The 14,162-nt window shown below is 35.5% G+C and overlaps 1 protein-coding gene across 2 annotated transcripts; it reads left to right on the top strand.

Moving 5' to 3' along the window:
- The first annotated feature begins 5,376 nt into the window (after positions 1-5,376).
- On the top strand, positions 5,377-14,162 carry LOC123537468 (low affinity immunoglobulin epsilon Fc receptor-like). Of its 2 annotated transcripts, none has more exons than XM_053529361.1 (2): positions 5,377-6,610; positions 13,437-14,162. In XM_053529361.1, the coding sequence occupies exons 1-2, from the start codon at positions 5,671-5,673 to the stop codon at positions 13,481-13,483; spliced, it is 987 nt and encodes a 328-aa protein (XP_053385336.1). In that variant the 5' UTR covers positions 5,377-5,670; the 3' UTR covers positions 13,484-14,162. The 2 variants fall into 2 exon arrangements, with proteins under 2 accessions (XP_053385336.1, XP_045177124.2); XM_045321189.2 differs by having other exon boundaries at positions 5,383-6,656; positions 13,437-14,160.

The raw sequence follows: 14,162 nt of genomic DNA, 5'->3' as shown, positions 1-14,162 counted from the left end.
ATTAAAAAAGTCAACATTTTTAGTGTGGAAATCGAATTGTCCGCATATCTCTGAATGAACATTTTTCATAAAATCAAAACTGATTCCAGCGTTATAACCTTAAAATGTGGGTCTACGGATACTCCATACCACAGAGAACAACGGACATGTAGCAACATGGACTTTGCATACCTGAGCATAACAGACATGTTGCAATACGCGCTTATGAACTCTATATACCTTAGCATATCGGACGTGTAGCAAGAGTTGCCTATTTACATTACACACTAAATCATCATACTCATGTAGCAACAGGCCCCTACGGACTCTGCACACAATCACATAACATTCATATAGCAACACGGCCCTACGGACTCTAAACAAAATCACATAACATTCATGTAGCAACAGGCCCCTACGGACTCTACACAAAATCACATAACATTCGTGTAGCAACAGGTCCCTAGGGACTCTACACACAATCACGTAACATTCGTGTAGCAACAGGCCCCTACCGACTCTACACACAATAACATAACATTTATATAGCAACAGGGCCCGACGGACTCTACACACAATAACATAACATTTATGTAGCAACAGGCACCTGCGACTCTACATACCAGAACAGAAAACGTATGCAGTAACAACATAAACAGGCGCTTATACCAAAGCATATCAAACATGTAACAAAATGCGTCAACAGACTCTGTATACCACAGTGTAACAGATATGTTGCAAAAGGTGCCTAAGGAATCTACAAACCATATTAAGATATTCATGTAGAAACAGGCCCCTACCGACTCTACATAACAGACATGTAGCAACAGGCGCCTACGGACTCTACACACAATCTCATAACATTCATGTAGCAACAGCCACCTACGACCCTACATACCAGAACAGAAAACGTATGCAGTAACAACATAAACAGGCGCTTATACCAAAGCATATCAAACATGTAACAAAATGCGTCCACAGACTCTGTATACCACAGTGTAACAGATATGTTGCAAAAGGTGCCTAAGGAATCTACAAACCATATTAAGATATTCATGTAGAAACAGGCACCTACGGATTCTACATAACACAGCATAACATTCATGTAGCCACAGGCTCCTACAGACTCTTTATAACCCAGTGCGGATTCTACATAACACAGCATAACAGATATGTAGCAACAGGCGCCTACGGATCTACATGACACAGCATAACAGATATGTAGCAACAGGCGACTACGGACTCTATATGACACAGCATTACAAACATGTAGCAACAGGCGCCTACGGACTCTACATGACACAGCATAACAGATATGTAGCAAGAGTCGACTACGGATTCTACATAGCACAGCATAACATTCATGTAGCAACAGGCTCCTACGGACTCTTTATAACCCAGTACGGACTCTACATAACACAGCTTAAAAGACGTGTAGCAACAGGCGCCAATGAACTCTACATAACACAGCATAGCAGATATGTAGCAACAGGCGCCTACGGACTCTACCATTATGGTGTACCATTTGGGTCGAAAGTCTGCTTTTTGTGCGCGCACATTTCAAAATGTACGTGCACGTATAAAAATATGCATGCACGCTTATATACATAAGTCCGCGTATACATTTTTATTCGCGCACGCTTAATTATGTACGTACATGCTTATATCGACGTGCGCGTGTATATATCCGTGCAATTGTTATTACGCGTGCATTATAAATTTACGCGTACACGTCCATATATGCGTTCACCTACAAGTTTACGCGTGGACGTATGTATTTACGCGTTCACGCACATTCTATTCGCACTTAATTATACGCGTGGATCAAGTATATTTAAGAGTTTACTCGTAAATATATACGTGGACTGTAATTCTACGCGTGAATGCGTTATAATTCTGGATGCTCGTATATATACGCGTTCACCCATATATTTACCAGTGTACGCGTAAATATCAACGTGGACGTATAATTTTACGCGTACACACGTAATTCTTGGTGTCCGTATATATTCGCATGTATATACGGACGTGCACACGTAAATTTATATGTGCATGCGTAAATACAAGTGCATACGTGCATCTACATAATTATTTACGCGTGTACGTATACAAACATACAGGTAGACGTACATATTTACGCGTGCACGCATATTTTTATACGCGCACGTATATCTTAAAATTGCGTGCACGCAAAACAAACTTTCGACCCAAAATGGTACAACATATACAACAGCAAAACAGACGTGTAGCAAATGGCGCCTATGAACTCTACATACTGCAGCATAGCAGACATATAGCAACGGGGGCCTACGAACTCTACATTACACAGTTTACAAGACACGTCGCAACAGGCGCCTGCGAACTCTACATAACACACCATAACAAAATTGTAGCAACAGGCTCCTATGGTCTCTACATACCAGAACAGAACATGCATAAAGTAATTGGCGCTTATACCTAAGAAACCCTCCTACGGACTCTACATACCATTGTATATAATAGTCATGTTGCAACAGACAACTACGAACACTACATAACACAACATAGCATATATGTAACTGCAGGCGCCTACAAACTCTAAATACCACAGTATTTCAGATATGTAGCAACAAGGGCCTACGGACTCTAATACCATAGCATACATGTAACTGCAGACGCCTACAAACTCTACATACCAAAGTATTACAGACATGTAGAAATAGGCGCCTACGGACTCTAATACCATAGCATACATGTAACTTCAGGCGCCTATAAACTCTACATACAACAGTATTACTGACATGTAGCAACAGGGGTCTAAGGACTCTAATACCATAGCATACATGTAACCGCAGACGCCTTTAAACCCTACATACCACAGTATTACAGACATGTAGCAACAGGGGCCTAAGGACTCTAATACCATAGGATGCATGTAACTGCAGACGCCTTTAACCCTACCTACCAAAGTATTACAGACATGTAGCAACAGGGTCCTAAGGACTCTAATACCATAGCATACATGTAACCGCAGACGCCTTTAACCCTACATACCACAGTATTACAGACATGTAGCAACAGAGGCCTAAGGACTCTGGTACCACGGCATACCGGTGGCGACAATAAATAAGCTTGCCCAAACATGTGAACGGCACATTTGAAAAATCAATACTTTTCTTCCAGGCATTGTTTAAGGGATGGGTGGAAACCTAGGTAGAACAACCGACCTTCCGTAAGCCACTCGGATGGCTTCCTCACATGAGGAATTGTACGCCCAAAGCAAACTGACATCGATGAGGGGCAAGTGAAGTTAACGGTGTTCTGAAGGTACATATAAATTGTAACAAAAAAAAATTAAACATGCACTTGCAATAGATAATGTGTGTTTACACTTCATAAGTAATTTCATATCAATAATAAATAATATAAAATAAAAATATGCAGCCGATAATGAAAACATTCTCTCTCCGTTTCCGTGAGAAACGCAATTTTGTCATTTCCAGGCGTCTTAATATCACTGAAAATGCACTTAATTAAAGCACCTGTCATTTCAAAGCACCTGCGGATTCATAGTTAGACTACATTTGTTTTTTTTTTGCTAGGGTTTTTCTAATTAAAAAAAAAGTACACTATTCTGTTCTGGTACCCAGCAATATTGAGATCATCCATTGTTTTTAGGAACCAAGACCTGCTTTCCATTGTCGTAAATATTTTTCACGTGATTGTTCCGTCTGCACCAGGTTTTACTAAGAAAATGCCACACACTATCTAAACATTGCAGATCACTACTGTTTTTTCAAACAAGTGCAGTAAACAAAATGAAAATGGCATTCGTGTAGAACGAGCATCTGCTGCTGTTCTGGCATTTCCCCAGAATGAAAGATATCAAACCAAGTGTTGGTGCCAGCCTAGAAGCTGCTTTGCCAGATAACGCATCTTTTATAGGTTATTACCGGGCGAATAGAAACTACGCAAAGTGGTCTGAAAATTATTTACAGGAAATTCTCTAAACTAAATAATTGGAAAAAAAACAAGAAGTTTTATTTGAGTGACATGAAGCGGTGAATGCGTTCTTACACAGGTTAATCATTATAAGATTTCAACTTAAATCAGGCAGCGGAATTGCCGCAGATACTGCTGCACTTGCGAGAATTTCATTTATTATTTGTTTCCGATTTAAATCACCTATATCGTAAATGATGCATTGATAAGTTTCAAAGAAAATTTAAAACTAAATCTAAATGAATAATGAACATGGTATTTTCGAAGAAATCAACAAAAATAACAAAGGAACTGCACTATGACAATGTACCAAGTTTCAGTCACTGGGCAGCATTATGAGTGGCTGAAAATACCGAGAATACCTAACCAAGCAATCCGATTGGTACATTATTCAGGTGGTATAAGGTCATACGAGGTCATAAAATCGTGCTTAATACGGCACGCCGAAAAAGTATGGCGATAATATGGACAGTCTGACCGTTTAAAAATACGTACACAATGAATGACTGTAACATTCATAATAAACATGGTCATTGATCAAGGGGAAGTAATATCGTATTATCATCTCCAAAATTGGTTCAAGAATTTTAAACAGGACAATTCAAAAAGTTGCAGTGGCCAGCTTCTTATTTAGCACTCGGGTACGTTTTCTGAATAAAATAGGTAGATGTATTTTACACTGGTTACTTGTGATGTTTATAGAACTAAGGCGTAATTTTTGTTTAAAAAATGAATGTGTGAATTAATTTTCTTGGTTCCATGCAGACTCCATATGAGCCGCGCCATGAGAAAACCAACATAAGTGTGTTTGCGACCGGCATGGATCCAGATCAGCCTGCACATCAACGCAGTCTGGTCAAAAACCCATAGTCTGTTAGCTAACAGTTTATCCAATAGCAATAGAGTTTGAAAGCGAACAGCATTGATCCTGACCAGGCTGCGAGAATGGTCACAAACGCACTATATTGGTTTTCTCATGGCGCGGCTCATATGTAAAATCTCACCAGAGGTACCGAAAGTCAGTTTTTTTGGCACTGGTATCAACGGAAACGTGTGACTTTTTTAAAGTTTACTGTCCCCTGCTGCAATAAAGTATTGACAAGTTTTGTCATTATGTTATTGACATGTCAGCCGTAATTTTGCACATAATGTTAGCTTTTTATAAAAAGTAGTCCGCGGTCCGTCTATTATGGTACCGTTGAATATGACCAACAAACAACAACTACAGCAAAAAAAAAAAACAAGGAAAATTGCACATATAGACGTCTAAAGTAAATAAATTCAGAGATATACTAAGGATTTTTCCATTTTAGCTCAAACGGACACTTAGTGCAGCCAAACATAACAACTTGAACAAATAAGATTACGAAAGGAAATAAACAAACGCAGCTGTGGTAAGAGATGTAAAACAATAACTGCTGCATTGCGCATGTCCGTTTTCCAAGAAAAAGAGGATCTACACTAGCCTGCGTTGAAGTATAAAATGTTCCTATTGCGGCGCATCTTAAATATTCGTAGGAAATAATTATTTTAAGTTCGAAACATAAATGTGTTATAGTTGTGGATTTAAATTTCTTATAAAATCCGAATTGCTATATTAGAGTGCACATGTGAACAAATCAACATAATTATACTGTTAAACACAGGGCAAAAACTCAGTATATTTAAATTTGTTGTTTTTATTTTCAAATCGAGAAAAAAAGCACGTATATGGCTTTATTGACGCAGATTTGGATATTACTGTTGATGACGTGTGCCTGGAATGTTGATGCAAAGTCGTTAATGAAGCGGAGACTAAACACATTGGAGACAAGAGTGAACAGTATTGAAGAAGATATCGAAGCCTTAAATAGTTCATTCGTCATTCTTGAAGATCAGGCGTGTGAGTGTTCAAATGTGAGAGCTGAAAATGGCGGGCAAATAAAGCAGAATCTGGGACAGTCTGTTGTTTCTCACCAGAGCGAAACTCGTATCAAAAAAACATTTTTGGATGAAAAGAGATGGCTTAGACAAAAAGTCAAAATCATGGAGAACGAAATGCGTAAAGTCACAAATCAGGTAGAAAATAATAACGATATGTTTGCGGAAGCGATGGCAAGAATGCAGATCAAGGAAAATGACCTAGACAGAAAATTACATGAGGCCATTTCAGAGGTAATGAAAAATTGCAGTGATGAAATCGTCAGTCGGGAAAAAAATAATAACGATTTGTTTGCGGAAACAGTGACAAGAATGCAGGTCAAGGAAAATGAGCTAGATAGAAAATTGAATGAGGCCATTTCAGAGGCAATGGCAAATTACAGTGCTGAAATCAGAAAGAAGGACGAGAAAATGGATGAGCAACAGGTTGAAATAGATAATCTGAAACAGTTGATGAATGAAACAAAAAAGGTGTCAGAGGATCTATTAGTAACATGTCCTGATGGTTGGGCAGAATTTCAATCATTTTGTTACTTATATGTTAAGGAAAAACAGACCTATGTCTCAGCACGTGAAACATGCCTTAAATTGGGGGCGAGTGTAGCGGACATTCAAAGTTCGTCCGAAAACGGTTTTGTTTACAAGTTATGTGAAAACAACGGACATACATGGACATCAACACTAAATGAAGGACGCGTGTGGATAGGACTCACCGATGAGGAAACGGAAGGTATATGGATTTCTGATAGGACCAGAGAAAAAAAAAATACATACATGTAGGTATAGATGATCAGACATAAGCAATTGTCTTCGTATTGATTTTCTGTCGTTTGGTTTTCGCTTGATGTTGTTATGACATTTTTTTTCCATTTAGTTACCAATATTTTTTTTTTTGTAGCATAAGCGAGTTATGATCACATTAGACATTCTTATGATGATAAACTGAAATAAATCAAAGAGCATAGCATATCTTATGAAGAAGACTCCCAACTGCCTTGTAGTGGGATTCGAACCCGGGTTGCTCGGGTGCTAGTCTATTGCTGTAACCACTGAGCCAAACAGTCAACTCCCTACCGCAGTTGTCAGAGATTGGCTGTAAACGCGCAAGATACGCGTACGACCGTAACAACATTTTAAAGACCAGAATGTATATATAGGTTTACATACATGTAGGCCTACTTGCACGAGCCGTCTGGTTATTCATAGCAAAGAATTGATGAAAACGTATCTATTAATTCCGTGTTTATATCTGTCGTGTTGTGGAGGTAGGTTACCTTAATATTTGTATGTGCGCATGTCCAACCGAAAGCTAACGTAACGATTTACGACGACGTTTACGACAAACTAAATGTGTTTGCATATCCATTCTTCTGAAAAAGAATCATGAACCTGTCTCCGATCTGATGCTTAATGGTTTAATAATGTAGAAATAATTAATAAATTGCCGCAGAAACGCCTCAAAACATTGTGGTTCTAAAATGACGTCGTTGACGTGATGACGTTACGTTTTAGTTACCGCGCAAAATTAAAAGCTTTTATTTTGAAAGTACGTAATTCTGTGCATTTTCTTTATTTGAACTGTTTTTAAACAGCCATTGTTTGCTGAAATATTTTTATGCGTCTTTCGCTCTGAATAATAATCAGTATTTTGCTTCTTTTATGTAGTTATACTGAAATGTAATGCGGAATGTAAGAAAATGGATGATGGGAACCATTGTTATTTGGAATATAGCTGGGTGAAAGGTTACTAAATACGGCCATTTTCAAACAAAAATTGGACTGTTTGTTTGTAATACCTATTTTTCAGTTTCCGTTGATAATTTGTTACTTATATAGTAAAACTATGCTCTAAAATTGTTCAAATTTAGGTAGAAAATTGTGGTTTCTTGAATTAACTTGATGTTACCATGGAAACATGGAAGCCCGTGACCTATATATTTAAATGTAAAATTCAAAAGCGTTGACACTGGTTTCACCATTTTAGAAAACTCACCTTTTTTTAATGAAAAATGAAATAATTATTTAAAACTCAATAAGAGAAATGACAAGCATTTTTTTTTCAATTATTAATTAATTTATTAATTAATTATATATTTTTATCTAGTAACAAAATAAAAACAGAAAAATTGAATATCGCTGGATTTTATTAGAAATAAAAGAAGCGCTGAGTTGCATTTTCAATAAATGAAAAAAAAAATATGGACCTTCATGATAAAATCCAGCAATGAACAGATATCATTGTTCAAAATACACATGATTTATATATACATGAATTTTTCATTATTTTTAAAAAGGTGCCTGAATGCATTTTCTTTATTTATTTATTCTTTTTATAAAAATCAAGCAATAATGAGATATAATTGTTTATAAAGCTTGACTAATTGAAAAATAAATGTGTCGCGGTATTTTATCACTTTGTTTGTTTAATCCCAATTTAATCAGGCTTTCTAAACTCGTTATAAAAGTGAGAACTGATTTGCTATAAAGGTAAAAATGTCACATGCAATCTATGTACTGTACAGTAGCTATACAGTAGCTTAATATGATAAACAGAAGCAAGTCTATCAATCGTCCAGTCTTGTATATTGGCTCTTACTACCAATACCCAGACAAAAGGCCACATACCTTTCATACCAGAATCAGTGTCTTTAAGGAACACATCTTCGGCTTTTTATTTGCATTTCAACAATATCCATAATAACAATAGCATTATGCAGAACGATTTTCCATAAAAAATGTCAGACGATGGGTACTGCGAGAAAATATTTTAAGTTGTGAAATTTGTTTAAATAGATGCAAAAAAAAAAAAACAACACGAAAATATTACTTACGTTAGAAATAAAATGTTTTTAAAGCTGCATCAACAAGAAATATAATCTTATTCAATAATTTTTATAAGAAATTAAAAAATAAAGCAAGATATAAGCTATTTTAAACAACTCTGTTGCCATTGTTAAACTTTAAGAAAAATAGGGTACCGTGTAAAATGCTTGGTATTTTGCTAATAATTATTACCCACATATTCCATGTTGGTCATTAACAGAATGGCACTGAAGTAGTCGAATACCTGTTTTCATACATTGTTGTTTAAAAATGAGAGAAAATGCGTTACAATAGAAACACGAGCCTCGCGACATATACATTTTAAGTTTATATTAGAAAGCTAACGCGCATTCTAGTAAAATTATTAATTATGCAGACTTTTACGGATAACAATGAAACCAAAACGCACTGAAAACTGTTAAAAATACGTATTTTCCTTCTTCTCTGGAGGGTCATGTTCTTCAAACCTGTATAAAAAATGTACTTGAAGGGACAGAGATAAACGAAATTGAGATTGTAGCAGTTAAAACATTAAATTACACGAAAGACAAATAATTGCTGCGGTTCAATTGATTTGAATTTACCCTGGTAACAAGGTAACCTATAGATAGATAGATAGATTTCTTTCTGCATACAACTTTTCGTACAAAATTTCGTGGCACCATATAAAACATACAAACAACAATGAACAAAATGTATGTTAAATACAACCATGGCATCAACATTATATAGCAAAGGATGACACAAAAAAGAGATAGAAGAGTCCCTTATTTCCATTGTGGTCCTTGGCATATAATAGGGTATGACATAGGAAGACATATCACAGGCAAATAAGAAAGACTCAAACTTATCACAAAAATATGGAGAAACTGGGTAATATCAAGCAATCAATGCAAAAAAAATGACAACTAGAGGATTTATATTAAGACTCTTAAAGGTTAATATAACAATAAATTGGTAATAAAAATGTATCTACAAATGAGGTTGCAAGTTAATCACCTAATCTCATAAAAGTACATAAAAATGCCATGACTAAACCAAAATTGACTAGAATGAAATTTAAAGACTAGCAGAACGCGCAATGCTCCGCTAACCAAAGCAGGAAATAAACCTATCAAATAGTATACAACAGTAATACTGAAACTTAGAAATGATACTTCTACATTAAAAACTTAAAACAATAAAACATCTTTACATTACATTAAACATGTGCTCCCTTAGTTTTAGTTTGAAACTCGACAAAGATGTGCAGTCCCTCAAATACTGAGGCAAACTGTTCCACAAGGTACAGCCAATGTATGCAAAAGAGTTTTTTCCAAAACCTTTAACTTTTTGAATTGCAAAACGCTTATTATCAGAAAATGGTATATCTCCATTAGTAATTGTATTTCTAGAGCTGGCATTAACTCTGAATCTGGTAGGATAATTGTGCACATGGTTAACTGGAATAAAATGTTCACCCATATAGGATGGAGCTTGGTTAACATTAATTTTAAAAACATGACATAGTATATTCTGATTGACTCTGCTAGACACTGGAAGCCAGTTAAGTTTTTTAAAATGTACTTTATCAATGTGTGACCTAGGATGAAGATTTAAAAAAAATCTGACTAGTTTGTTTTGAGTAACCTGTAACTTGTGTTTTAGCTCTTCAGTTAAGCTATTAAACCAGGCAGAGGAGGCATAGTCAAAATGATACTGTATAATGGACATAACCAGAAGTCGTTTTGTGTGCTGAGTGAGAAATTCACTCTTTCTGTATAAAACTTTCAACCTAGCATTAGCCTTTTGTATAACCGCCCTAGCCATGAATTCAAAAGTTAAACTTTGATCTATGGTAGCTCCAAGATATTTGACAGATGACTTGCTAGCAATCGTTTGACCATTACAGGAAATATCGAGTTGGGAGTTAGATTTTAACTTTTGCTTAGACCCAAAAAGTATGGACTCAGTTTTTCCAAGGTGCAGGGAAAGTTTGTTACCAAGAAGCCATTGACTAACACTTTGCAAATCCTGACTGAGAAGCCGTTCAATATCTGACTTACGTCTGGCTGAAATAAGAATTGCAGACTCATCTGCATATAGTAATAACTTATTTTTTATTACTGCTGACATGTCATTGACATAAATTAAAAACAGCAAGGGGCCTAATATTGACCCTTGTGGCACACCACAGGTAATATTTGCATTTGAGGACATAGTACCAGAAATATCAACTAACTGGTGCCTATCTGTGAGATATGAGGAAAACCAGGTTACAGAAGGGGTGTTAAGACCTATCGCCTTTAATTTCATCAAAAGAATTGAATGGTTGACGGTATCGAACGCCTTCTGTAAAACAAGAAGGATCATGCCAACAAGATGACCTTTATCCATCTGAAGACGGATGAAATCTGTCAAGTGAATAAGGCAGGTATCAGTGGAGAATCCACGCCTAAAACCTGACTGAAACTGATATAAAAGACTATTTTGCACAAGATAAGCCTCCAATTGGTCATAAATTACACGTTCAAGAACTTTAGACACAATACTTAGTATTGAGACAGGACGGTAATTTCCAACATCAGTCTTGTCATTTTTCTTAAATAAAGGAACTACTCGAGCGGACTTGAGGTCTTCTGGCACCACGCCTTGAATAATTGACAAGTTAATTATATGGGTGAGTGGCCCAGAGATTACAGAAGCTGAATACTTAATAAAACGTGAAGGAATCCCATCTAAGCCTGTATCCTTATTTGTGGAGAGATTGTTAATGTAAGTAAAAACTTTGCTTTCTGGCACAATGCCAAATGAAAACTTATCAGGTCTAACACCCATAGATGAATAAAAGTTATGAACAAAAGTGCTTCCAAACTTATTTGTTATTTTTGGAAGTTTACTAACAAGCTTGCCTGCAACAGTAGTGTAAAAAGAATTGAACTTATCAACAACTTTCAACTTATCAAAACAGACTTCACCATCAATATACAACCCAGTGTTAGTGCACTGGCTTTCTTGTTAGGTAACCCTAAGTTTTTAAGACTTTTCCACAGAGATTTTGAGTCTGACTTATTGTTTTCAATAGAAGTTTTAAAATAATTCTTTTTTGCATTTAAAATAACAGAATTAGCTTTATTTCGCATTGCTCTAAAATGGTTCAATGTTTCTTCACATTTATTTCTTTTAAATGAGTAAAAGGCCTTATCTCTATCCTTGATGCATTGTAAAACTTCGGAATCTATCCATTCTTCTGTTCGTTGTTTAATACGAACTGATTTTACAGGAGCAAAACTATCTATAGTAGCAATGAAAAAAGGTTTAAAATTTTTCCAAGCTTGATTAACATTATCACAAAATAAAACTGAGGTCCAGTCAGATCCTAACAAAGACTGTTGAAAACTATTTTAATCATAATTTTTTAACGAACGAACAGGTACTGTATTGTGCTTTCCTACAAAATTACGGAGAACCTTTCTAGTACAGTATGTTATCATATGATCACTGACACAACAGTCAATTACTCCACTCTGGGAAGTTTTATTTAGATCCGAAACTAAAATAAGGTCTATGGTTGTAGATGTTGTAGTAGATATTCTGGTACAGTTCTTTACTATTTGAGTAATGCTAAACATATCACAAAATGATTTAAATTCAGTAAGCAAAGGACATCTGTGGGTAGCAGAAACATTTGTATTAAAATCGCCTAAATCACTGATTCGACTGTATTAAAAGATGAGCATGATAAAAGTACAGATTCTAAAATCTGATAAAAGTTTGACTGTTTTGGTGGTCTATAAAACACCTCAGAGTCGAAAATAGACTGGTCTAGCCAAGTTTCAGTCAGTAATATACAAGATGCATTGGAATTTCTTGCAATAAGTCGAACTTCATCAATTTTGGGAAGTAAACTACGGATGTTCAGGTGAATAAAATGAAGGCCTCTCTTCTTAAAAATGTTAAATTTGTTATTACCGGTGTGTTCCTTGCTGAATGTTGGACCTGGGCAGGGGTGAATGTCACCACATAACAGAAGACTTACACGTAACCACTTTGAACTGAAATCTGTATTGTGATTTAACCTATCTCCTTAATACACAAGAACGCGTGTAATCCCTATATAGTATTTAAGCGGCATATAACGTTCGTTTATTACATGCTTTTTCTGAGAATTATTGAAATATTAGAGTGAAGTATATCTTGTAATCTCACAGTGAAAAATATCAAAATTACGTTTTAAGTGAAAAATATATATACTTATATAAGTACATATATATACTGTGAAATCATTAATATTCATGGGGGACTAATTTTCGTGGATTTCGTGGTTGAGTCAATGCATGAAATTTAATCCCAACGAACAAGTACAATTCCCATTCATTTTATATTCAAAAGTTGAAATCCACGAATTCATATCCCCACGAAAATACCGTTTTGACCAAAATTACGACATTTCATGCCCACGAAGTTAAATGATTTTACAGTATATATATAATGTAAACTCATTGAAAGTTTCCATATAAAGTCAAATATTTTTTCGTCCGTGTACACCAGATCTTGCCGTTCTCACTAGTTTGTCAGCTATAAAATTAGGCTACTGTAGTGTAGCATAGTGTAGGTCGCGGCTAGTTCGATAAAAATAACGAATAAACAAAGACAGTATTGCCATATTTCTTGGGGTGTTTGAGAAAAGTTCGTTTCCCGATATTATAGTATTTGTTAAGTTATAGCAACCCTCAGTGCTTTTTAATTGACAGGAACTGGAGACCTGGCCAACCGGATGATGTTTCTCAGGACTGCCTAGTTATGGGATATAAAGCACCGTATGACCAATGGAATGACTGGCGATGCGAAGACACAGGATGGCAAGCTCAGTTCGTTTGCAAGAAGGAATTATAATACATGTAAAAGAGTCCACTAGTGCATATAAGTGCGTCCACCGATACAATATAGTTTATTTCAACATGACGTCAACAAATTTATGTGCATCAACAGCACAGTGCATTATGTTAAAAACTGTTATATATCAATACATATATAACTAAACGCAGTATAAATGTGTATTACACTAAAACAACTGGAAGCGTATTAAACAAACGACTGTTCCTGCATTTGATCATGAATATCGCTCTGTACCCATGGATATCTTATATATTCAGTATATTTAAATAAATTTGGTGGGGATTTACTACGCCTGAAGTAATTGTCTATAAATGAAGTAGTTTGGTGAAAAATAGCCATTTGATAACTTTATGCATAATGTCTTTTTTTTTCTTAAAATTCAATTATTTTGTAATAGTAGTAATATTAGTAGATATGTTGTGTATATATGAGTTTCTTGTAATTCTTTCATAGAATGGACATATACAATAAGCTGGTTATACCAAATTGTACTATAATATTTTTTATTGTATTCTGAAATAAATTGTGAATTGAAATAAAACGATATATCTGCTGTTTTTAGATAGCATAGCTGTGAAGAT

Source organism: Mercenaria mercenaria, chromosome 17, assembly GCF_021730395.1.
Source record: "Mercenaria mercenaria strain notata chromosome 17, MADL_Memer_1, whole genome shotgun sequence".
Lineage (NCBI taxonomy): Eukaryota > Metazoa > Mollusca > Bivalvia > Venerida > Veneridae > Mercenaria > Mercenaria mercenaria.
The sequence above is the reverse complement of the archived record's forward strand: the minus strand, read 5'-3'. Positions and strand labels throughout refer to the sequence as shown.